Source organism: Hyaena hyaena, unplaced genomic scaffold (genome assembly GCF_003009895.1).
Source record: "Hyaena hyaena isolate Hyena2069 unplaced genomic scaffold, ASM300989v1 scaffold_635, whole genome shotgun sequence".
Lineage (NCBI taxonomy): Eukaryota > Metazoa > Chordata > Mammalia > Carnivora > Hyaenidae > Hyaena > Hyaena hyaena.
Genome location: NW_024081269.1, coordinates 269,918 through 294,906, shown reverse-complemented (window position 1 = coordinate 294,906; position 24,989 = coordinate 269,918). Strand labels below are relative to the sequence as shown.

The 24,989-nt window shown below is 37.8% G+C and overlaps 1 protein-coding gene across 1 annotated transcript in view; it reads left to right on the top strand.

Moving 5' to 3' along the window:
• The window catches only part of RAD54B (RAD54 homolog B), an 82,983-nt gene extending 58,321 nt beyond the window's left edge, over window positions 1–24,662 (top strand). The window contains exons 9-15 of the mRNA XM_039216508.1: window positions 798–937; window positions 4,813–5,103; window positions 9,497–9,672; window positions 17,111–17,372; window positions 19,125–19,191; window positions 19,384–19,584; window positions 24,256–24,662. Of these exons, the coding sequence (XP_039072439.1) occupies window positions 798–937; window positions 4,813–5,103; window positions 9,497–9,672; window positions 17,111–17,372; window positions 19,125–19,191; window positions 19,384–19,584; window positions 24,256–24,473 (1,355 nt within the window). The 3' untranslated portion in view covers window positions 24,474–24,662. The remainder of the gene's footprint in view (window positions 1–797; window positions 938–4,812; window positions 5,104–9,496; window positions 9,673–17,110; window positions 17,373–19,124; window positions 19,192–19,383; window positions 19,585–24,255) is intronic.
• Window positions 24,663–24,989: the final 327 nt, after the last annotated feature.

Below are 24,989 nucleotides of genomic sequence, written 5' to 3'. Positions count from 1 at the left end.
CAATTGAGCCACCCAGGCACCCCTCCCTGTTTTTTGATGTAATTATTGAAACGTGCTAATGTTTCTTTGAAAATTAGTTAGCCAAAAATTATTGAGTATGTAATTTATGCAGGGTATATTTGTGTCAACCTTTAGGATTAGTGAAGATCTCAATTTGATCTGAAAACTTTGAAAGGTAAAAATGATAGGTGTCATTCACTGAATATTTACTAAATGTCAGTCACTGTGCTACAGGGTACATATAGTGTCTTTACTTTTCATTGTAATACCACTGGGAAATTGTTATCGTCCCACTTTTATAAGTAAAACAATCCTGAATTTAAGAGCTTAAGAATCTTGTTCAGAGTCACACAGTTATAATAATATTAAGAATCACCAACAGTTATGGAACATTTATTGTGCTTTAGGCACTGTTCTTAGTATATGGATTAACTAATTTGCTCCTTACAATCCTAGGAGCTACTATTATTGTCCCTATTTTCTAGAAGTAAACTGAGGTACATAACTTGCTTAGGATCACTCAGAGAGTAAATGATGCAGGTGGGATTTGATCCCAGGCTAGTCAGACTCCAGAGCCTGGACACAGCTGCTATGCTGAAGTTAAAAATAGAGTTAAATCCAGAGTTAAAAATTCATATGGTTCTTAATTTTTTTTTTTTTCACTTGGGTTTGGTTGCTTTTTCTCATCTCTAAAGCCTTTATTTTAGTTTTGTTAGGGAAGAAAGTACAAATTTCTACAAATACCTGTGACTATAAAACACAAACTTGACCTTTTTATCACTTGTTTTTCTCTTTAGGTACTCCAGTTCAGAATGATCTTCAAGAATTTTTTGCATTAATTGATTTTGTAAATCCAGGAATATTAGGCTCTTTGTCGTCTTATAGAAAAATATATGAAGAACCCATCATTTTATCGAGACAACCTTCTGCTTCTGAGGTATAATTTACTTTAATAAATAGGTTTAAAATTTTTTTTAATGTTTTATTTATTATTGAGACAGAGAGAAACAAAGCATGAGCAGGGAAGGGGCAGAGAGAGAGGGAGACACAGAATCCAAAGCAGGCTCCAGCCTCTGAGATGTCAGCACAGAGCCCAATGTGGGGCTCAAACTCACCAACCATGAGATCATGACCTGAGCTGAAGTCGGATGCTTAACCGACTGAGCCACCCAGGTGCCCCAATAAATAGGTTTTTTAAAAAGGCTCTATGTCCAGGAAAATCATCCACAACTTGGGCAGTATTTTAATTCAGGAAAAATTAAACTATTAAATTCTTTATTTTTCCACAATCCTTCAATTCTTCCTGTTTTCTTTGTTTTAGAAAATAATATCACATTAAAAAAATCATGAATGGGGGCGCCTGGGTGGCTTAGTCGGTTAAGCGTCCGACTTTCGCTTAGGTCACGATCTCACGGTTCGTGGGTTCGAGCCCCGCGTCGGGCTCTGTGCTGACTGCCAGCTCAGAGCCTGGAGCCTGTTTCAGAGTCTGTGTCTCCCTCTCTCTCTGACCCTCCCCTGCTCACGCTGTCTCTCTCTCTGTCTCCTAGAAATAAATAAACATTTAAAAAAAAATCATGAATAGACATTCACAAAGAATTATAAATGATAGTAAACATATGAAAATATTTATTTCTACTGATATTAAAGAAAGTAAACTAAAAGAACCATAAAATAACTTTTTAAAAAAATGTTTTATTTATTGGAGTGCGTGGGTGGCTAAGTTGATTAAGTGTCCAACTTTGGCTCAGGTCGTGATCTCATAGTTTGTGGATTTGAGCCCTGCATTGGACTGTGCTGACAGCTCAGAGCCTGGAGCCTGCTTTGGATTCTGTGTCTCCCTCCCTCTGTGGCCCTGTCCCACTCATTCTGTCTCTCTGTCTCAAAAATAAATAAAATGTTAACAAAAATAAATAATTAATTAATTTTTAAATGTTTATTTTTGAGAGAGAGAGAGCACGTACATAGTGGGAGAGAGTCAGAGAGAGGTGGGGACAGAGGATCTGAAGTGGGTTCCATGCTGACAGCAGAGAGCCCAATGCAGGGCTCTAACTCTCGAACTGTGAGATCATGACCTGAGTTGAAAGTCAGATGCTTAATTGACTGAGCCACCCCAGGAATCCTAGAATGTTTTATTTATTTTTGAGAGAGCACAGGTGGGGGAAGGGCAGAGACAGGGAGACAGGATCTTAAGCAGGCTTTGTGCCAACAGCAGTGAGCCTGATGTAGAGCTTGAACTCATGAACTTGTGAGATCATGACCTGAGCTGAAGTTGGATGCTCACTTGACTGAGCCACCCAGGTGCCTCACTCTTCTATTGGTGTTTTGGTTGGTTCAGTTTTATTTTTTAATGTTTTATTTATTTTTGAGAAAGAGAGCAGGTGAGGGGTAGAGAGAGAGGGAGACACAGAATCTGAAGCAGGCTCCATGCTCTGGGCTGTCAGCACAGAGCCTGATGTGGGGTTCAAACCGATGAGACATGAGTTCGTGACCTGAGACGCTTAACCAACTGAGCCACCTAGCTGCCGCTAGTTGGTTCAATTTGCATAGTGATAGAAAGTATAGATGAGAGTACTATCGTCTACTGGTTGGAATGTAAATTGGTACAATTGGAGAATAGCTTGGCAATTATGTATCAAAAGCCTTAAAATTGTGCATATTTTGTGGTGTGGCAATACCACTTTTTTGCAATTTATTATAAAGGAATAGGGGCGCCTGGGTGGCTCAGTCGGTTAAGCGTCCAACTTCGCCTCAGGTCATGATCTCAGGGTTTGTGGGTTCAAGCCCCGCATCGGGCTCTGTGCTGACAGCTAGCTCAGAGCCTGGAGCCTGTTTCAGATTCTGTATCTCCCTCTTGCTCTGACCCTGCCCTGCTCATGCTGTCTCTCTCTCTCTCAGAAATAAATAAAACATTAAAAAAAATTTTATAAAAAAAAAGAAATAATCATAGATGTGCTTAAAGTCTTAGTTGTAAGGGTAAAAAGTTCTAAAACCAAAAGGAAACAAACTAATTGGAGACATATATTTCTAAAGGTAGGAAAATGGTTAAAGCAGAGTCTTCATGTTGTTAAACACAATGTAGAAATAATACCAACTGTAAGATGCATCATTATTTAATGAACCACTAAGGAAAACATGCTAATAAGTATAGTTTAAAAAGTCATTAATAATAAAAGCATCCTATATCAGGGCACCTGGTGACTCAGTCGGTTAAATGTCCGACTTTGGCTCAGGTCATGATCTCACAGTTCAAGCCCCACATCAGGCTCTCCGCTCTCAGCACAGAGCCCGCTTGGGATCCTCTGTCCCCATGTCTCTCCACTCCTTCCCCACTCTCTCTCTTTCTCTCTGAAAAGAAATATTAAAAACAAATTTAAAAAAGCATCCTATATGAGAGAAGTTAAAGTGTAAAAAAATATATATCTCAGAATTAATCAAATGATAGTCAGTAAATATTTATTGAACAATTCCCATGAACCAGGAATGATACACAATAATAGTTTGTGAATATATTTAATAGCATGGAAAATGATAATCATGTTATTTAAAAATAAAATCACATTCATTTATTTACCCAACACTTCTATGTTAAACATAAAAGTAGGCCAAATGCAAAGTGTTAGATACTAGGGAATACAGTGAAAAGCCAAACTGAATGGTACCTTGTTCCCATGAAGCTTCAACTATAGAGATCCTGTTTTTGTTACAAATAAAAGTAAAAGTAAAATGTTAAATAAATTTATATGTTAATATAAGGAAAAAAGACTTGGAAGATATACATAAAAATATTGACAGTAGCGGTTGTTTCTGATTGATTAAACTTAGTTTCGATTTTATAAATCAGTTTTTGCATAACTATATTTTCTGACTTTTCTTCAGTGAGTCTATTTCTTTTGTAATAAAAATTGAAAATAGTTTTAAAATGTGGGGGGAATTTCTTATGATTTATATAGAAATGAATATATACATTTGGGATTTTATTTTAAGCTTAACTGTGAAGTTATGTATGCTCAAAAAAGGTTTAAACCTATATATCAATCATACTGTGTCTTGATTTAAAAAAGTACTATGGCAAAAACTTAGAAAGAAGCAAGAAGAAACAAACAAATTGGGAGCAAACATTTCTAATGAACAGTGTTGTAATGATTTTGAAAGAATTAGCTGTGCTTTGTGCCAGTAATTTATTGTAGGTTTAATTTTAGGATCAATAACTTGTCAAAATATTTGCTTCCAAGAATTTGCTGAATTAGTTCTTTGTTGATGATTTTAAGACTATATACCATGATAGTCTTCACATAAAAGCTTACTTTTAGAATAATTTAATTTGTTGATTGTTGATTTCTGATGGCTCTCAATGGTGCTAATAGCCGAACAAAGATTAGGACACTGGCTTCATTTAATTAAATGGTTATACTGAACATTGAAAGAAATGATGGTGCTTCTGGGAGGCTCAGTCGGTTAAGTATCCGACTCGGGCTCAGGTCGTGATATTTTTGGGATCGAGTCCTGCATCGGACTCTGTGCTGACAGCTCAGAGCTGGAGGCTGCTTCGCATTCTATGTGTGTATCTCTCTCTCTGCCCCTCCCCTGCTTGTGCTCTCTCTCTTTCAAAAATAAATAAATAAACATTTAAAATTGAAAAATAAAGAGATGATGGTTGGTTTTTTTATCCCAAACTCATACTGAATTTATTCTGTAAAAAAGAAAATCTGAAGGGATGTAATTAGTAAATGGTTTATTGTTATAAAATGTTTAATGTCCCTTTTAATTGCAGTTATTTTTTGTAACACTTTTAAGTCTGTGTTTTTTCCATAGGAAGAAAAGGAGTTAGGAGAGAAAAGAGCAGCTGAACTTACTTGCCTCACTGGGCTTTTTATCCTTAGAAGAACCCAAGAAGTCATAAATAAATATCTTCCACCTAAAATAGAGACTGTAGTCTTTTGCCGACCAGGAGAACTACAAATTGAGCTTTATCGAAAGCTGTTGAATTCTCAGGCTGTCAGATTCTGCCTTCAAGGGTTGTTGGGAAATAGTCCTCATCTAATATGTATAGGAGCTCTTAAAAAACTATGCAATCACCCCTGCCTTTTGTTCAACTCTATAAAGGTAAGTAGTATGTGAGACTGTGTCAGAGATATGAGCTAAGGGTCTGTGTGATGTGAATCTAAGAGGGCAGATTGGACCAACCTCAGGGGATGCATTTGTGGGTTTTCCAGAAGCTCTACAGCCTCTCCTATATGTTTCATCTGTACAGCTTATCCAGCCTTCTGTTTGTTCAGAGGATGTCCATATATATAGGACTGAACAAGGGATGAAATGGATGTGAGGCATTGCCTTCTAGAGTTTGCCCCATGCCCTTTGGTATCTTGTGTAACTAATTCTCTGCTGTGGTCCTCCTTCCTATTTTATAGATATATAGCCAATCAGTTTTGTTTGGTGCAAATAGAAAATTTATCATTGAAAATAATTTTTTCCCATTATAAAAGTAATATATGAAACATGTATGACATTTATAAAATTCAGAAAATCAGAAGAAAATTAAAATCATCTGGATAGAATATGAATTGGTATAACTGAAAGATAGTTGGCAATGTGTATCAAAGCTTTAAAATTCTTTGTAATTTGTGGCCTGGCAGTACTTTTAGGAATTTATTATCAAGAAATAAAGTTCTTTAGCCAGAAAAAAACCCATATTTTGATATTAATAATCTTAGCCAATAAATGTACCCAACACTAAATGTTTTTTGTTTTTTTTACAAATAGTTTATTGTCAAGTTGGTCTAAATGTTTTTCTAGTATTATTTTGTTTATTCTTTACAGAACTGTGGAGTAAGTATTGGTATCATCCCCATTTTTGGTTTTTTTTTTTTTTTTTTGGTGAGGAAACAGGGACTCAAAGATACTATATATAATCTAGTTCTACAGAAACTTAATTTTAATGATGTTATACTTATTATTTTAAAATCTACTTTTTTCTCCACTAAATAAATTGGGAACATTTTCCCAAATTAGATACCTTCTCCAAGTATGAGTTTTAATGATTACACAGTTGAGCTAAATGTTTGAATTTTTAATAAACATAAGCAGTTTGGAGTATAGTGAGAGTTTTCTGCTTTGGAGTTAGAACTGGGTCCCTATTCTACTACTTACCAGTTCTTTAGGGGCAAGTTTTTATTTTTTTAATTATTTTTATTTTTCGTGAGTTGGGGAGGTCAGAGAGAAAGGGAGAGAGAGAATCTGAAGCTGTCAGCACAAAGCTGGATGTGGGCCTCAAACCCATAAACTATGAGATCATGACCTGAGCCGAAGTCAGATGCTCAACCGACTGAGCCACCCAGGTGCCCCTTTAAGGGCAAATTTAACCATGGTCAAATTACATCTGAAGAGACTTTATTTTTGTTATTTCTAAAGCAGAGACAATAATGACTTTTGTGAACATACTATTTCATCAAGTTGCCATAGGAACTTGGAAATAACCTAGCAGAATGCCTGACCATAGAAATTAAACAATGACTGTGAAAACTCTGTTATCCCCAGCTCATTCTTAACACTAAAAAAAAAAATTCTTTTTTTAATGTTTATTTATTTTTGAGACAGAGAGGCAGTGTGAGCAGGCAAGGGGCAGAGAGGCAGGGAGACACAGAATCTGAAGCAGGCTCCAGGCTCTGAGCTGTCAGCACAGAGCCCGACATAGGGCTCGAACTCACGAACCATGAGATCGAGACCTGAGCTAAAGTCAGACACCCAACCAACTAAGCCACCTAGGTGCCCTATTCTTAACACTTTTTTAGAACATTTTTTATTCTTTTATTTTTTTCTTTAAACAACAAAATCATAATTTACAAACAAAACAAAAGAAAACCCATGGATGCTGCATCACACTTGAAGTCATTAGTTATGTACTTGGAAAATGGAGCCTTCTCCCAGAATTCTTCAAGTTTATCCTTCAATGAGGTATATTTACATAGTTTATCATAGGAGAAGTCAGCTTTCTATAACTCTGCAGTAAGCAGGATTATAACAATTTATTAATCAACTTTTTAAGAAACAGATTTTATATACAGTGATAAAAATTAAACCCTTTGGGCATGATGCCTAGCAAAAATAGAAGCCAAAAATTCTCCCTTAAAAGGTAGACTTTATCATAGCCCTGAATGCACCAGTTAACTAGTAATAGGCACTGGATACCACAGGCTTCAAATAGGGTGCATAACGTAACAATCTGAGTCTTGTTTTGTGAAGCCTTTTCTCTAACATCATAGAAAATGAGGATCAATAGAAAATGGCTGAAATGAGCCTTCTACATGTATAAATAACCTTTAAGCAGAGTTTTTATAAATGTGTTCCTGTTGAAACTAAGTTTTTTCCCAAGTTCAGTCAAGGTGATGGGTTTCTTTTCAGGAAATGTGAGTGGAATATAACCAAAAGAAATGTAACTGATAACCAAAGTCTACAGAGAATCAGAAGAGTGAGTGCCGTGACTACCCAATATGAGAGCTCTAACTCGTAAATTCCCCTGCGTTGGAGGTGATTTATCAGGCTGTCACAGAATGAAGATATTATCTGTTAGTTGGTTCTTAATTAGGGGTATTAGCATTATAACCTGGAGAGCTTTTAAAACTCCATTTGTTGAGACCTCAACACCTATGGACTGACTGATTCAGAATCTCTGAGTGTAGGACCCAAGTATTAGGATTTGGAAAAAGTGATTCCCCAAGTGATTGATTCTTATTACATGTTCCTGGCTAAGAACTTGTGCCATAAGATCACCATCTCTTGTATTTTGATTTAATATTCACCAGACAACTTTCTGCTAGTGATTTGGCTTTCCTTGTGGTTTCATGTGACAGAATGCATAGACCACTTGGTTTAAATAGGCAGGTCTCGGGGCCCCTGGGTGGCTCAGGCTGTAAAGTTTCTGACTTTGGCTCAGGTCATGATCTTGCGGTTCTTGGGTTCCAGCCCTGCGTCAGGCTCTGTGCTGACAGCTCAGAGCCTGGAGCCTGTCTTTGGATTCTGTGTCTCCCTCTCTCTCTGCCCCTCCCCTGATTATACTCTCTCTCTCTCATGAAGAAATAAAACATTAAAAAAATAATAAAATAAATAGGCAGGTCTCCTTTGAAGGTCAATACATTTATATTCTGACTTTGTTTCTTAATTTCATTAGTGTGGCTCATTTGCCTAGAGCTTAAGCTTATTCAGTTTCTGAACATAAAAAGCTGTGGACTAGATCCTGAGTCTGTGGTCTTTTGATGACCTCTCCAGGGTATAGGCATATTAGCTGACCTAAGCTGAAGAAGCCAGCAACCAGTCTTTCCCCTTGTATATCCTAGTGATGTTCGTATCTTAGGTTTCCAGGCATTTTTAATCAAGCAATTTTACCCAGCTATTGTCATATTTTGGAAATAAACCAAATGTATTCTGTGCCTCGCATCTTACACTATAGGATTCACTGCCGAGTGTTTCTGGAATTATTAAAGAGGGAATACCCATGGAAACACCCATGAAAACGTAGGGAAGTATAATAAAGTATATAGTTAACTTCTCAAATAAGGCCAAAGTTGAAATGTACTTTGTAACCATTAAAGGTTTGCCCTTTGCCACCCAGAAAAGGGCTATAAATAATCAAGTGGAATTTACATTGAGTCTTTAAGTATCTATAGGATTGGGAAAATTGGACAGAAAAATGAGGAAGCAGTTTAGGCAGGTGGAGTAGGTTGAACAAAGTTTTTAAAACAGTGATAAATCTGGTAAATGTGGAAGAAAGTGAGACCAGCCAGTATCAGAAATTTAACCTAAAAAGTGCTGTAGTTAATAAGTATATTTTTAGTTAAGTATTCACATGTCATCTAGACACTTTTGGAAGAGGAATTTCAGAGGTGCTGATCATCACTTTGGAATAAAATTACTCTAAAAACTATAGGTAATATGAACAAAATATAAGTAGGAATAAACTTCTACTAATTTATGGCAGAATTGTTCCTTCTTGTGGAAGAAATTGCTAGGAGAAATTGCTCATAAGAGTGAGTAAACTTATGCTTGATTCTGAATATAACCTGGGAGGTGGTGTGTGAAGCCCACAAATCAGGAAAGAAGTAATGGAAGGAGAAAAGAGAGGAAAAGAGGTATCAGTGAAGAGAGATCTCAGGGTTTTGGAGAGAACCGTTGTATCACTGTTCGTACTCTAGTTGCTTCTCATTTCTCTGCTGTCCCTCCTCCCCTTCCCAAGGAACATGTGGGCAGTGATGCTTCCCTTGTAGGGTGAAGATTGCCTGCACTAGGAGACTGCATCGGAATGGCTCTGTAATTAACTCAGTAGGATGCATGTTACCTTTTTCAAAAATGACCAAATCATAACCTATGAAGATTTATATAATAGTTAGCTTGGTCTTTTCAGGTGGCTATTAATCTTCACTTCCCCCCATAATTTTAGCATTTCTTTATCTCCCAGCTAACAAAACAAACATGAGCCAGTGTTAACAGTCATCCTTTTAAACAGGAAAAAGAATGTAGTTCAACTTGGGATGAAGATGAAGAAAGGAGTCTGTATGAAGGCTTGGTAAATGTGTTCCCTGCTGATTACAATCCTCTCACGTTTACCGAGGAAGAATCAGGAAAACTCCAGGTGCTGTTGAAGCTCTTAGCCGTTATCCGTGAACTTCGTCCTACTGAAAAGTAAGAGGTCAATTTAATAAACTTGCTTGTAAGTGCTCATGAAATTTTGGTTTAGACTATTGCTTTAGTTCCCCTTCTTCCTCCTTTGGGGTCATGGTCTTTATTTAAGAAAAACTATATCTAAAGTAGATATGTATGTTTACAAAAACCTGGAGATGCCTTTTGATATCCAACACCTAATTTAGTAATCTCATTCAGAATCCTTTCTTCTTTTCTGTCACTCAAATGTTGATACTTTTTTTTTAAGTTTATTTAGTTTGATAGAGACAGAGGGAGTGTGAGTGGGGGAGGGGCAGAGAAGGAGGGAGACTCTCAAGCAAGCTCCACCCTGTCAGCTCAGAGCCTTGTGGGGCTCGAACTTGAACTCACAAAACTTAGACAATGGCCTGAGCCAAAATCAAGAGTTGGACACACAGCCAACGGAGGCACCCAGGTGCCCCAAATGTCACTACTTCTTGGGGTTTCTCCATAGCCTTCTTCTTACTCTAAACATCCTTCCTTGGTTTCTTCTACTCCTCATGGTTTCAACTCTCACTCATACAGTCTTGAAAACAGGTCTCTATCTCTGGTCCAACTCTGCCTTCTCATTCCCACGTCCTTATTTCTTACTGTTTAATGGACGTCTAAATCTTTCTTGATGTCGTGTAAGACTTTAAGAAGCGGATATCCCCAACAGCTTCATCCATGGCAAACCTGATTGTTTTTCATCAATTCCTTGGTTTGATGAATGGCACCATAATCCAAGCAGAAAATCTAGTCATTCTAGACGCACTTTTCTCCTTCACTCATTCAACCTTGTCAGTCACTGAATCCTAGATTGTTATTTCATAATCTTGGAATATACCTCCTTTCTGGTACCAAGATTTTTATTTGACTCTTATAATTAATGATTTGGGTTATGATGGTCTCTTATAAACTACTTCCCTCTAACTTTGAACCTCATTACATATCAACATTGCCCTAAATTATATTTCTAAACTACAAATGTGAACACATCCCTCTCTTCTGTAAAAGTCCTTTGAAGACTCCTAATTGTCTTCCAGGAATTTCTAAAATCTGTAGCACATTGGGCAAGGCTCTTCACGACCTGGCTAATGCCTCCTTTTCCAGTCTCATTTGCCATCACTCCACATTTACATGTGGTTCAGTTATACCAGACACCTGCAGGGCTTGTCGTTTGCTCTGCTTCTCAACCTCTGCTTTTACCTGTGACAAGCTCCCACGCCTCCATTGCCTTCACTTCTCAGTCACCTGAACAGCTTTTTCTCTTCATCCAGACTTGGCTCTGATGCCTTCTCCCTTTGGAATCCCCCAGCCTCAGATTGAGTTAGATGACCCTCTTCTGTACTCCCTTTGGGCCCTGTCCCTGTCTCTTCTGGAGCTCTTCTCACATTATATTAGTTCTCACATTAGTTCTCTTAAATATCAGTATTTATAATGCAGGGACTATGTCCTAATTATCTTTGTATCAAACTTTATTTGTGAATTAAGGCAAAAATACATAGAAAATATAGCAAAATAGTAATTACTTTTAATTGTCAAGGGATCTTACATAACCTCTTTGGAGCATTTATAATATCATTTGACTTGTGTATATTTTTAGGTTTATTTTTCATAACAATGAAGGAATTAAAATAAGGAAATAAGGACTACTTCATTTAAGGAAATAAGGGAAATGTTTTATTAAAATGTTTCCTTATTTTATTAAATAAGTATGTTTTTTATGAGCCGACAGCTCAGAGCCTAGAGCCTGCTTCAGATTCTATGTCTCCCTCTCTCTCTACCCCTCCCCCACTCATGTGCTGTCTCTCAAAAAATAAACATTAAAAAATTACAAATTTAAAACGTTGTAAAATATGCATAACATAAATTTGCCACCTTAACTATTTTTAAAAATATTTTTTATGTTCATTTATTTTGAGAGAGAGGGAGCACAAGCAGGGGAAGGACAGAGAGGACAGAGAAAATCCCAAGCAGTCACCATGCTGTCAGTGTAGATCCCGACATGGGGCTCAGTCCCACGACCCTGGCATCATGACCTGAGCCAAAATCATGAGTCAGATGCTTAACTGACTGAGCCACCCAGGCGCCCCTCGTCCTAACTATTTCTAAGTGTATTGTTTAGTAGTGTCATTCACATTATTGTGCAACCAGTCTCCAGAACTCTTTTCATCTTGCAAAACTGAAACTGTACCCAGTGTATAACAACTCCCCAGGCCCGTTGCCTCCTCGGCTCCTGGGAACCACCCTCCTACTTTCTGTCTCTGTGAATCTGACCACTCTATGTACCTCATAAGAGTGAAATCAAACAGTATATTTTAGCTTAGTATTTATTCTCAAGCTTCATCCATGTTGTAGCATGTGTCAGAATTTCTTTCCTTTTTAAGGCTGAATAATATTCCATTGTATGTATTTTCCACATTTGTTTATCCATTCATCTGTTGAAGGTCACTTGGGTAGCTTCCACCTTTTGGCTATTGTGAATACTACTGCTATCAACATGGGTGTACAAATATGCCTTCAAGACCCTGCCTTTGGTTCTTTTGGCTGTGTACCCAGACGCGGAATTGATGGCTCATTTGGGAAGTCTTTTTTAATTTTTTTGAAGAGCCACCATACTTCTCTTCTCTTCTTTTCTTCTCTTTTCTTTTCTCTTCTTTTCTTTTCTTTTTTCATTTCTTTTCTTTTAAGTTTATTTGAGAGAGAGAGCATGATCAGGGGAGAGGCAGAGAAAGAGGGAGGCAGAGAATCCCAAGCAGGCTCTGCACTGTCAGCACAGAGCCCAGTGCAGGGCTCTAACTCATGAACTGTGAGATCATGATCTGAACTAAAATCAAGAGTTGGATACTTGACCGACTGAGCTACCCAGGTGCCCCCATACTACTTTTTGTAGCAGCTACACCATTTTACATTTCCACCAACAATGCACAAGGTTTCTAATTTCTTCACATTCTCACCAATAATGTTATTTTCTGTTTTTTTTTTTTTTTTTTTTTTTTTATAATAGGCAACCTAATGGATGTGAGGTCATATCTCATTGCGGTTTTGATTTGCATTTCCCTTGTGATTAGTGATGTTGGGCACCTTTTCATATACTTGCTGGCCATTTGTATGTTTTCACTGGAGAAACATTTATTTAAGTCCTTTGCCATTTTCTAATTGGGTTGTTTTTTAGGTGTTGAGCTGTGGCTCTTGTTGTTTTTTTTTTTTAATATTTTTATTTATTTCTAGGAGAGAGAGAGAGATAGCGTGAGCAGGGGAGGGGGTCAGAGAGAGAGGGAGTCACAGACTGAAACAGGCTCCAGGCTTTGAGCTGGCAGTCAGCACAGAGCCCGATGCGGGGCTCGAACCCACCAACCGCGAGATCATGACCTAAGGGAAAGTCGGACGCTTAACCGACTAAGCCACCCAGGCGCCCCCGCTCTTGTTTTAAAAAGGCTAATTGGGTATAGAAGCCAGGCTTTCCAGGGCTGGGCTGCCTATGCACAAGCATTCTAAACCTTTAAAAAGTTAGTGTTTGGTTCCAGGAACTTGAACCAGATTGTGCTATTTTAGGTCTTCAGGAAGAGGTCTTCTAGTACATACAGTGTTTTTGAGCAGGTTAAGATGTGTTAGAACTGGGTGGAGGCATAGCTGAGAACTCTTGACTTGTCCACCAGGTGACCCTTTTACGGAATTTTTAAAAAGGAAAGTTCAAAATTTAAAAACATTTATTTTCCCTCCTGGTTGTTGCATTCATGCACTAGGCTCCATGGCTCGGTGAGCAGACTTCCTGCTGCGTTCCAGCCCCTGTACCTCTCTTGTGTGGAGACTCTCCTGCTGGGTACACCTGCCGCTGTACTATACCTGACACCTTGCCTACAGATTTCAGTTGTCTTAGGGGGCAGTCTAGTGAACATAAAAATAATAGCCTGTTTCCAAGTGGTATGTACGTGTGTGGGGCTGCTGCTCTAGACCTCTAAAAGGATTGTCTGGGATCCCTTACCAAGATAGTCACCTATCCCATCAATCTGCATCTAGCCTTGTAAGGATTTGTTGGGGGAAAGGATTAAGCCAGAGGTGTTTTTTTTTTTTTCTCTGTCTAGTGAAGTTATATCAGAAAAAATTAATATATTTATATAATGTTATTCGTCCCTACAATGTTGCTGTGTGAACTGGCTCCAGGCCCTGAAGCCCCCATCTAGCCTGTCCCAAAACATCTCTGCAGGCTCTCAGTCTGGTCATAAGAAAAGAATTCAGGGACACACCAGACAGAGTGGTTAAGCTGTGCAAGTGAGTTTATTCAAGTGAGACTACGCTTTGGAGATGTGAGAGCCGGTGAGCTGAAGGGGGAAGTTTGGGAAGTTTGCGTCTCTCTCTTCTATTGACAGTTAGTTGTTAACTGAGAGGTGGGCTATTTATTGTTTGGGGAGAGGATTTCTTTGGGAGCAGCATTTTGCGTCTTTTCTCCCTTACTTGGTCAGGGTCTCTGACCTTTTTTGCCTTGGGCCTGTTTGGTTTGATCTGACTTTTTGTGGCCTTGTTTGTGGAATGCTGCTGGGACAGGTTGCTGACTTTCCTGGTACCTGGCCTTGACACCCCCTTTGCTGGCATTCAGGCATACTATTAAAGCCTGACTAACTGCCTACTCTAACAATAATAGAAGAGAAAGAGGAAGGAAAAATGATTGAAATAGTAGTATAGGGATTGTGGTAGATTGCAAAAATGGTCTAAGTTCTTCTCCATGTGATTTCCCACTCTGACTCTGAGCTACATGACTTGCATTGGACCATGCGATGTTGGCAAATATGGTACAAAAGAGAGACTTGCAAAGATCTTGTGCATTGGGGCTTGTCCTCCCTTGGGTTCCTGGAAACTTTCTGTCACTGTGTGAATAAACCTTGACTAGCTTGGTGAGTAGGTCACCTAGTCCCCAGTTGACGTGGCAGCTGACTGCAGATGCTTGAGTCAGCCCAGCCATGACCAGCAGAGGAATCTTCTAGCTGAGCCCAGTCTAAATTGCGAACCTACTGTTAAAAAGCAAAATTCAACCAAGTAAATTTGAAGATCTAATTGGCTTTATTAAACAATTCCTGAACCAGGCAGCATCCCATCTAGCAAGTAACTAGAGAGGAGCTCTGCTGAGCTCAACTAACAAAAAGGTTTTGAGAGGAGGGGAGTTGGGGGGGGAGTAGGGGGGTGGGAGGGTAAGAAAGGAATTTATTAGCATTGTTTAAGCAGTGTTGCCCTCCTAAAGGGAGCAGAAGGGGTCTATTTCATAGTATTAGTCAGGAAATTCCATGTTGACTGGTTAAAGGTTATCTTCCTTGGGGGCTGAAATTGCAGTTAGGTTTGTTATCAAGTTTTGGTTACTGACTTGGGGTCTTGACCTAAGTGATGCCATTTTGGGTCTGTGATTTTCTTTTTAATACTACAGTTTGCAAGCTAAATAGCAAATGAATGGTTGTTGTTTTAAGCCACTGAATTTTGGGATGGTTTTTTATGTAACGAAAAGTAACTGGTATAAGAAATACAAATATATTGTTGGATTATCTTTCCCTTCTTAGCATAGATAATTAAGAAAACTATAACTGTTAAAATTTGCTTCATTGTTTTTAGATTTCTAGTGCTAATAATGTAAATGTATAGGAAAGATTCTTGACCTTATTTTTATTTTTTGCTTAATTATCGAACTTCAGCTATTGTAATAAATACTGGTTTTATATTTTACATCATTTTATTGTTTTAAAATTTTTATTTTTTGAGGTGTTAAAAGGCTCTTTATAAAACAACAGTCCCCAGTTCCTCTCTGCCTTTGCATCCTGTTTCTCAGTGGAGTCCCCACATCCCCTAGTATATTGCTGGCTCATGTGCTGTTAGTGCTGTCTTGTCAGATCCACATTTTCATCTCCAGAATTTCTCTCTGGTTCTTTTTATTTATTTATTTATTTTTATTTTTAAAAAAGTTTTTTTTAATGTTTATTTAATTTTGAGAGACGGACACAGAGTGTGAGCAGAGGAGGGGACACAGACACAGACTCTGAAGCAGGCTCCAGGCTCTGAGCTGTCAGCATAGAGGCCGATGTGGGGCTCAAAGTCATGGAACCATGAGATTGTGACCCGAGCCAAAGTCAGATGCTTAACCAACTGAGCCACCCGTGTGCCCCTGCTGTTTATTTGAGAATATTAATTATCTTCTTAAAATTGTCTCCTGTTTCCTCCATTGCTCTGTTTTATACAGGTTTCTTTTTTTGTTTATTCATTTTAGTTTCTATTTTCATGTTGGAACCTCACCTCAAATAGTTGGTGATTCATTTGTATTTATGAATAATGTAGTAAAACATTAATTGAACACTCTATGTGTCCGAGTAGGACTGGTGGCCCTCGTTGGGTAATTAGATAGTAAGCTGGCTTTTTTATTTGGGGACTCCATATCTGTGGACCTTTTCTTCGGGGTCGTTTCAGTCATTCAGAGATGAATCTTACAATACTATCTTTTTGAGGTGAGATGTGAGAAGAATGCCTAGCTATTGGTATTCTGGGAGTTGGCAGTAAAAGGGAACTGGGATCTTACATCCAGTATGCAGGCTTTCATTTTGATATTTTACTGTATCTTTGCCTTCTAGAGTCCCTTGCTCTCAGTTTTCTTTGTGTTACTTTCTCCAGAATATAAACATTCTAGCCATTGAAGAATAGTCATAGGAGTAGAGTTTAGATTCTGTTTACCAGTACTTTTATAATAGCTGCCTTCTAAACTCCTTCCTTCTGAAGTGTCTTAAGATTCTCTGATATGAATACATTTGTGCTTGTTTCTTATTAGAATCTACCTCTTTGAGCACTTAGGTTTTATGTTCTATGTATTCCTCAGCAGGTCACTATTCCATAATTCTCTGTTTTCACATACAATTATCTCCTTGCTTTATCAAAGGTACAGTTATTTCTGTTTCTTATCCTGCTATTTTTAGGGTGGCTTCAGAGAGGTGAAGAAAGCAGACAGGTCTTTCTTCCACTATCTTAATACTGGAAGTTTCTTAGATATTGATTTAAAAGTTGAATTTGAGGGGTGCCTGGGTGACTCAATTGGTTAAGCATCTGACTTTGGCTCAGGTCATGATTTCACAGTTCGTGACTTTGAGCCCTGTGTTGGGCTCTATGTTGACAGCTTGGAGCCTGGTGCCTGCTTTGGATTCTGTGTATCCCCTTCTCTCTGCCCCTCCCCTGCTTGCACTCTGTCTCTCTCTCTCTCTCTCTCTCCTATCTCTCTCTCTCTCAAAACTAAATAAACATAAAAAAATTAAAAATTGAATTTTAAGGAGAACCTGTGATTTAATTGTACAAGGTCATTGCTGCATATTCTATAAATATCACTGATAGTATCACTGTAGTATTTCCCTTCAGTTAAAAAAACCCAATACTGCTTTAAATCTATGTATAACAACTCTTTCTTTTTGATTGGCAGGGTGGTGTTGGTGTCCAACTACACACAAACCTTGAATATTCTACAAGAAGTATGCAAGCGTCATGGATATGCTTATACAAGACTTGATGGACAAACACCAATCTCTCAAAGACAGCAAATTGTTGATGGCTTTAATAGTAAATACTCTTCTGATTTTATTTTTTTGTTAAGTTCAAAAGCTGGTGGTGTGGGACTTAACCTTATTGGAGGATCTCACTTAATTCTGTATGACATTGATTGGAATCCAGCCACTGATATCCAGGTATGACTTTTTATGAATTAAATAAACATTATGGGGCACCTTCGTGGCTCACTTGGTTAAACATCTGACTCTTGATTTTGGCTCAGTTCATGATCTCATGGTTTGTGAGTTCCAGCCCTGTGTCAGGCTCTGCACTGGCACCATGGAGCCTGCTCAGGATCTTGGGATTCTCTATCTCTCCGCCTCTCTTGCATGCATGCACATACTCTTTCTTTCCAAACAAATAAGCAAACATGAAAAAAATAAGTGTTATAGAATGCATACTGTGGACCCAATGCCTGCTGGGATATGAAAATGAAGAGATATATAATAAGTGCTGTATAGTGAGTCCTTACTTTCTATCAGGCACTCTGCTAGGTGCTTTACATCTGATTAATCTTCACAATAATCCTGCAAGTGTGGATATTATTAGCCCTGTTTTACAGATAAAGATATGGAAGCTTGTTCTGGGCCACTAGCTTATGAGAGGCAGAGCCAGGATTCACACCCAAACCTGTATTTCTCTGTTCTCTACTTTACTGCACAGTTGGGTCTTCAGTATGCTCATGACTATCAGGGAAAGACAGTAAAGTGTTATAGATGCTATGATCAATGTTTGTGCAGGGTATAGTACAGATAGCTGATTTAGGAAAATATTTCAGAAGCAGCTTTGTTCTCTTTGGAATACAGTCTATCTTCACATATTTTCAGATTTCTCCCTACAGTTTGCATCTCACTTAGTGTCTGTGTTGGGGAACTCAAAGACAACCCTCAGGTTCAGAGATTACTAGAAGGACCCACAGAACCCAGAAAAACCGCTATACTCGTAGTTATGGTTTATTACAGTGAAAGGCTATAGACTAAAATCAGTAAAGGTAAAAGGCACATGGGGAGTTCAGGAGAGATGAGGCACAAGCTTCCACTTGTCCTCTTCCACGGAAGTTGTATGTGCAACACTTAATTCTCCCAGCATTGATGAGTGACAACACATATTGGAGTATTACCATCCAGAGAACTTCACTCAAGGCGTGGTGTCATGGTGTCAAGAGATTTTGTTGGAGGTTCTTCATGTAGGCATTGAGTAGCAGTGTGGCTGTCCTAAGTTGCTCAGTCTCCAACCCCACCACAGGTCAAACTGGTCTACAGCCCACACCTGAGTTATACATATTGTTAGTAAAAACTATCTTCTGTGGCCCAAGGCCTTAGGTAAATTAAGATGCTCTTATCAGGCAGGAATTGACAAGGGCTTAGAATTTATCTCCCAGGAGCTGGTTGAAAGTGAGACATTTCTTTGGAATGTGCGGGATTTGAATACTAACTGTTTACACTATCATTGATACATTGTGAAACCACAAGAATCTACCTAGAGCCTGAACTGATTGCAGGTATCTTAGGGATTCATAAGCTACTTGGACTGAGAATAAACCCTCCAGGCCCATGCTATGCTTGGTCCTTTGCGTTCTTGCTGTCCAAACTCGCTGTCCTGTTCTTTGATGCGGATAAATTCCCTCACTGTTGTGTGACAGCCCTGCACCCCTTTTCAGAGCCACAGTGAGTGTTCATCGCTCCCTTTCTTTCCAGGAAAAAATGAAGTGGAGAATGCTTGGGTACCAGTGGGCTTTGTTTTCTGAAGCTATAAGTGAAATGTAGAATTCCTAATCTTAAATATGTTAACAATAAACATGCTTATCTTGTTAGTAGAAGCAATATGCTTATGTGGACAGGGCTACTGGTTTCTTCTGTGCTCTCAGAATTCTTATCTGTTTTCTATAGGCAATGTCTAGAGTATGGAGAGATGGTCAGAAACATCCTGTACATATTTACAGACTTCTAACCACAGGTAATGAGCCTTCAGTATGACAAAAAATGTAGTCTGTTTGAAGAATTTAAAAAAATGTTTTTTGGTCAGTCTGTGCTTTGATATCAGAAATACTGTTATTTTGTTAACTAGTGTGATAATAGACATGTTTTACCCTATAAATATAACAGACTTAAAGATCTGAAGCAAATCTAATCAATGTTTTCTCTTTAGGTACAATAGAAGAAAAGATTTATCAGAGACAAATCAGTAAGCAAGATCTTTCGGGGGCAGTGGTAGACCTAACCAAGACCTCTGAACATATCCAGTTTTCAGTAGAGGAGCTTAAAAATTTGTTCACCTTACATGAAAGTTCGCATTGTGTTACTCATGACCTGCTTGACTGTGAATGTATAGGAGAAAAAGATCATACAGGTTAGTTGTATTTTAATTCTGTTATGATGGTGAAGTTAATTTATCTCTCTTTAGCAGTTGAAAACATTTAAATACAGAATAACTGAAATATTTAGCATTTGCATTTATTACTTTTCTTTTTCTTCTCAGGTTGTAGGGCACCTGCCAGATGAATATTTGAGGGAATATTAATTAGAACCTTATTAGTTCTCTTCATTTAGCTTCTTCTGAATTAGCTGTGAAAAGTTTAACTTGTTTAGGAAAATCTTACAAATCCTGGTATAATGGCTTTGGAGTTACAAAAATGTTTTTAATCCTTATTTCTATTTCCTTAAAAACATACACGTGACAGAATAATCCTACTGTGATTTTTTTGTTGTTGTTGTTTAGAGCTTATTTATAACGTGGTCTTACTTTCTGAGGCAGTTAGCATGGGCCACCATACTTCTCAGTACTTGACGGACTCCTAGTGCTGCTTAAGTGAGCCTGAGAATGTCAGCCCTCCAGAGTGGACGCCGTTCAGATAGGAACTGAGTCAGGAGTAGGACTTGAGCAAGCAATATCCAGTAGTTAGAAGTCCCTTGGCTAAATTGTGTTGAAAAGGTTTAAGAAGTTAGACTGTATAAGACTTACAGGAAAGAATTTATATTTTATGTAAGTCAACATTTCATTCTTTCTCTTGGATGGTTTTTCTATTTTAATAATTTCTTCTCTTATTTTCTCTTCTCTTCATTTTTCCTCATATTTATTCTAATGTTCTTTTTCTTATTTTTCAAGTTGAATGCTTAGCTTGATGATGTTGACTATTTAAGGCTGTAAATTTTCCTCTAAGCTGAATCTCATAATTTTGATATGCAGTCTTTTTATTATTCAGTTCTAAATGTTTTCTATTTTCCATCATGATTTCCTCTTTGACTCATGCGTTATATAAAAGTATTTTTTAAATGTATTTTAGTTTTTGTTATTGTGTTCTGGCTACTGGAGTGTTGTCAGATATATGGTCTGCGAGATATTGATTCTTTGGTACCTATACACATGTGGTGTGTGGCCTGGTATGTGGTCACTTTGTAAATGTTTCTTTTGTGCGTGAAAATCATGTGTATTCTCTTAATTATGTAGTTTAGAGTTCTGGCATATTAGTCAAATTTTCTGCTACCAAATCAACTTTATCTTATTTTACAGATTTAAAAATTAAGTATTTTAACTTATAAATTGCTAATATATTTACATGGTTCAGCTATTTAAATATATAAAATGTATATATGAAAACTCTTCTATGATAACCTTGTCTGCCTAATTTCTAGCCCATGTCCCATAACCATTATTAGCTTTTTGTATGTCCTTCTAGACATATTTTTATGCTCATGCAAGGAACTCTGAATATATATTCTTGTCCAGTTTTCCTACCAATAAAAGGTAGTGTAGTAAGGAGATATAGGTCTGTACCTTTTTCACTTACTAGTACATCTTGAGATCTTTCCATATCATTACAGAAAACTTCCTTATTCTTTTTTCCCTTATATAATCCTCCATTGTATTGATATACCATATCAGTACAGGTCCCCCACAAGTATAATTAGGTATAATTATGGGTATAATTAGGTTTACTAATTAGGTTCTTTCCACTCAGTATATATCTTTATTCATGTATCTTTTTCCGTATGTTCAAGTGTTATCTGTTAGGTAAATTATCAGTGCTTTTGGTTCAGAGAATATGTACATTTATAATTTTATTTTATTTTATTATCATTTTTTAATGTTTCTTATTTTTGAAAGAGAGAGCACGTGAGCAGCAAAGGAGGGGCAGAAGGATATGGAGATGGAGGATTCAAAGCAGGCTCTGTGCCAACAGCAGAGAGTGTAATGTGGGGCTTGAACTCACAAACCATGAGATCATGACCTGAACTGAAGTTGGACACTTAACTGACTGAACCACCCAGGCGCCGTTTTGTCTTTTCATGTTCTGCTTAGTCCAACAAAGGCCTACTAGTGGTTAACTCTCGATCTTTGATTTTTCAGAGTGTATTTGTTTTCTCTGTCTCTCTAATGCTGTCTTTGCTAAGTGTACAATTCTTGTCAGTATGGTGTTTTTGTTTTTGTTTTGTCAGTACTTTGAAGGTATTATCCTACTGTCTTCTAGATTCTTAATGTTATCTCTTAAGACCTCAATGATTTTGAACATTGATAGGATTTAGATATTCAGGAAAGACAGTTTTTTTAAGTATGATAAAATTTGAAGTCTTTATCTTTTAGAAATGCAAAGTGAAATATTTATAGTTGAAATGATATGTACATATTTATTTCATAATAAAGATGTAGAGAAAGCAGTTTAAATAAAACAGGATTGGCTATTAGTTGATAGTAACTGAAGGCGGGGTGCATAATAAACCTTTAGGTTCTTCATTTCTATCTTGTCAACTTTTTTTTAAATGTTTATTTTTGAGAGACAGAGAAGGACAGAGTGCAGATGGGGGAGGGGCAGAGAAAGAGTGAGACACAGAATCTGAAGCAGGCTCCAGAGTCTGAGCTGTTAGCACAGAGCCTGTGATGTGGGGCTCAAACTCATGAACCACAAGACATGACCTAAGTGAAAGTCAGATACTTAACCCCACTGAGCCATCTAGGTACCCCTATCATGTCAACTTTTACATATATTTGAAATTTCCCATGAGTAAAATGTTTTTTTTTTTTAATGTTTAGTTCTGAGAGAGTGTGAGTGGGGGAGGGGCAGAGAGAGAAGAGCACAGAAAATCCAAAGCAGGCTCCATGTTGACAGCAGTGAGTCCAGTATGGGACTTGGGCTTACAAACCATGAGAATGTGACCTGAGCCAAAATCAAATCCTCAACCAACTGAGCCACCCAGATGCCCTCATAAATAAAATGTTTAAAAATACCCTTTTAGTAGCTTCCATTACTCTTAAAGATAGAGACTAAAGTCTTCATTTTAATTAATTTTTAGAAAATTTTTAATGTTTATTTATTTTTGAGAGAGCGTAAGCAGGGGAGGGTCAGTGAGAGAGGGAGACACAGAATCTGAAGCGGGGTCCAGGCTCTAATCTGTCAGCACACAGCCCAACATGGGACTTGAACCCATGAACTGTGAGATCATGACCTGAGCCAAAGTTGGATGCTCAACTGACTGAGCCACTTAGGCACCCCTTCATTTTAATTAATTAATTAATCAATTATTTTTTTTGAGACTAACCTCTTTATTTTATTATTTATTTATTTAATGTTTATTATTGAGAGAGAGAGCTTGAGTGAGTGGGGGAGGGGTGGTGAGAGAGGGAGACACAGAATCCCAAGCAGGCTCCATGCAGCCAGTGCAGATCCTGATGCAGGACTTGATGTCAGAAACTGTGAGCTTGTGACCTGAACCAAAATCTTGAATCAAATGCTCAACTGACTGAGCCACCCAGATGCCCTGTTTATATATTTAAGACTAAAATCTTTAAAGTGGTTAATTAGGGTAGGGTAAATGCTGAAATAGGAAAGCACAGTGGCCTACCACAATAGAAGTGTATTTCTCATTCATGTGACAGGGCACATGATAGTAACTAGTGGACAGCCTTCTATAAGGTGACTTAGTGAACTAGGCTTCTTCCACTTTTCATTCTACCATCCCCTTAGGCCTTAGAGTTCCCTGCTGGGATACCTGCATCTGCCAGCCAGCAGGTGAGAGAAGAGGAAGGGTAGAAAATCAGGTGATGTGAGGATTTTTCTAAGCCAGACCTGGAAATGACCAGAACACTTCTACCATGTTCCATAGACAGACTCAGTGGTTGCATCTAAGTGTAAGGGAGACTGGGAAATGTGGCTGAGTGCCCTGGAGTAAAAACATAGGGATTTCACAAATAACCAATAGCCTCTGCCATTCATGATTTGATCACAATGTTTTGCTTCTGGTCCTTGAATGCACTTTACCCTGCATTACTCAACTTCCTGCATCTTTCTTGCCTTTGCTCTCTGGGCTCTGGTTGCCTTAGGCTCCTGTCAGTTCCTCAGACTGTGCCAGACTCCCTTCACTTTCATTCCTTTGCCTCGAGTGCTTCACCTCCTTTCCTCATCTGGTTCTTGCCTCCTCATCCTTCTGATCTTAATAAAACAAGTCAGTTCTTCTTGTTACATGTGCTCAGGGTCCCCTGTATCTTAATTCCTTACCCTTAACACTGTGTGTAATACAGCTCCACAGTTCCTTGTCTTCAATTTTGAAATCCAGAAAGCTTGAAAGACCAAAAGTTGTTTTTTCTCGTATAAATTTGCAACAAACTTATTGGGTGGCAAAAACTTTACTTAAGTCAATGTGAACTTATCGGTAGTCAGTAACTTAGTGAACTAGGTTATATGATGGGTATAATGAACTATACCCATTTCATAAGACGATTCATATGACTTGCTTCAGAATATTAATGTGTTTGATGATGGAATGCTGTCCCAGTTTATTCCAATTATATTCTGAATTTGGAAACCTATCTGGCACTAAAGGTTTTAGATAAGGGATTATATTACCTGTAATACATCTGTTTGATTATTTGTTTAATGTATTCTCTCACTAGACCATGAGGACATTGAAGTCAGAGACTAAAATGTAATAAATTATATGAGCTCATTATGGCATAAAATAAAAAAGTATTGATCATAGTAGGGCATTGCTTGGCCTAAGGAATTTCTTATTGTTTTACTTATTTCAGGTGATTCGTTGGAAAAATTCACTGTCTCTAGAAATTGTCAGCTTGGTCCACATCACCAGAAGTCTAGCTCTCTGAAACCTCTCTCCATGTCACAGCTGAAGCATTGGAAACATTTTCCTGGAGATCATTTAAATCTTACAGATCCTTTTCTTGAAAGAATAAGAGAAAATGTCTCATTCTTTTTTCAGAATATAACCAACCAAAGTACTGTTATATAAGAAGAAATTACTTCATGACATTCCCTTGCCAACTCTTTAAAAAAGTTACTATGATAATTAAATGTAATTTTTTGAAAACTAATAGAATTATTTAACTTATATATTTTGTTACAAAATATAATTTTGATACATAGCCAAAATTTGGGTTGCTTAATTTTTTGTATGTATTCGTCAATGTTGAGAAACATTAAAGACATACTCCTATCGTCAAATTATTGTTTATTAATGTTCCATAACTGATGCACTTTTATTAAATATCCATTAAAGAATTTTCATAAGGAATATAAAAGTAAAATACCTAGTCTCTGTCTTTGGGAAATCTAATCTGATTAAGAATATTAGACACAGATGTGTGAGACCATTGAAAAACTTGATCAGTTTAAACTGTAGCTCTAGGGAGCAAGAGAATCAGCAACTAGGATTGCAGAGGCTGAAGATGCTGAATGTTACAGTTGTTGCAAAGCATTTGGAGTGAGCATGGTCAGTAGGTTGGGGCAGGAGGTAAAGGACAATGGG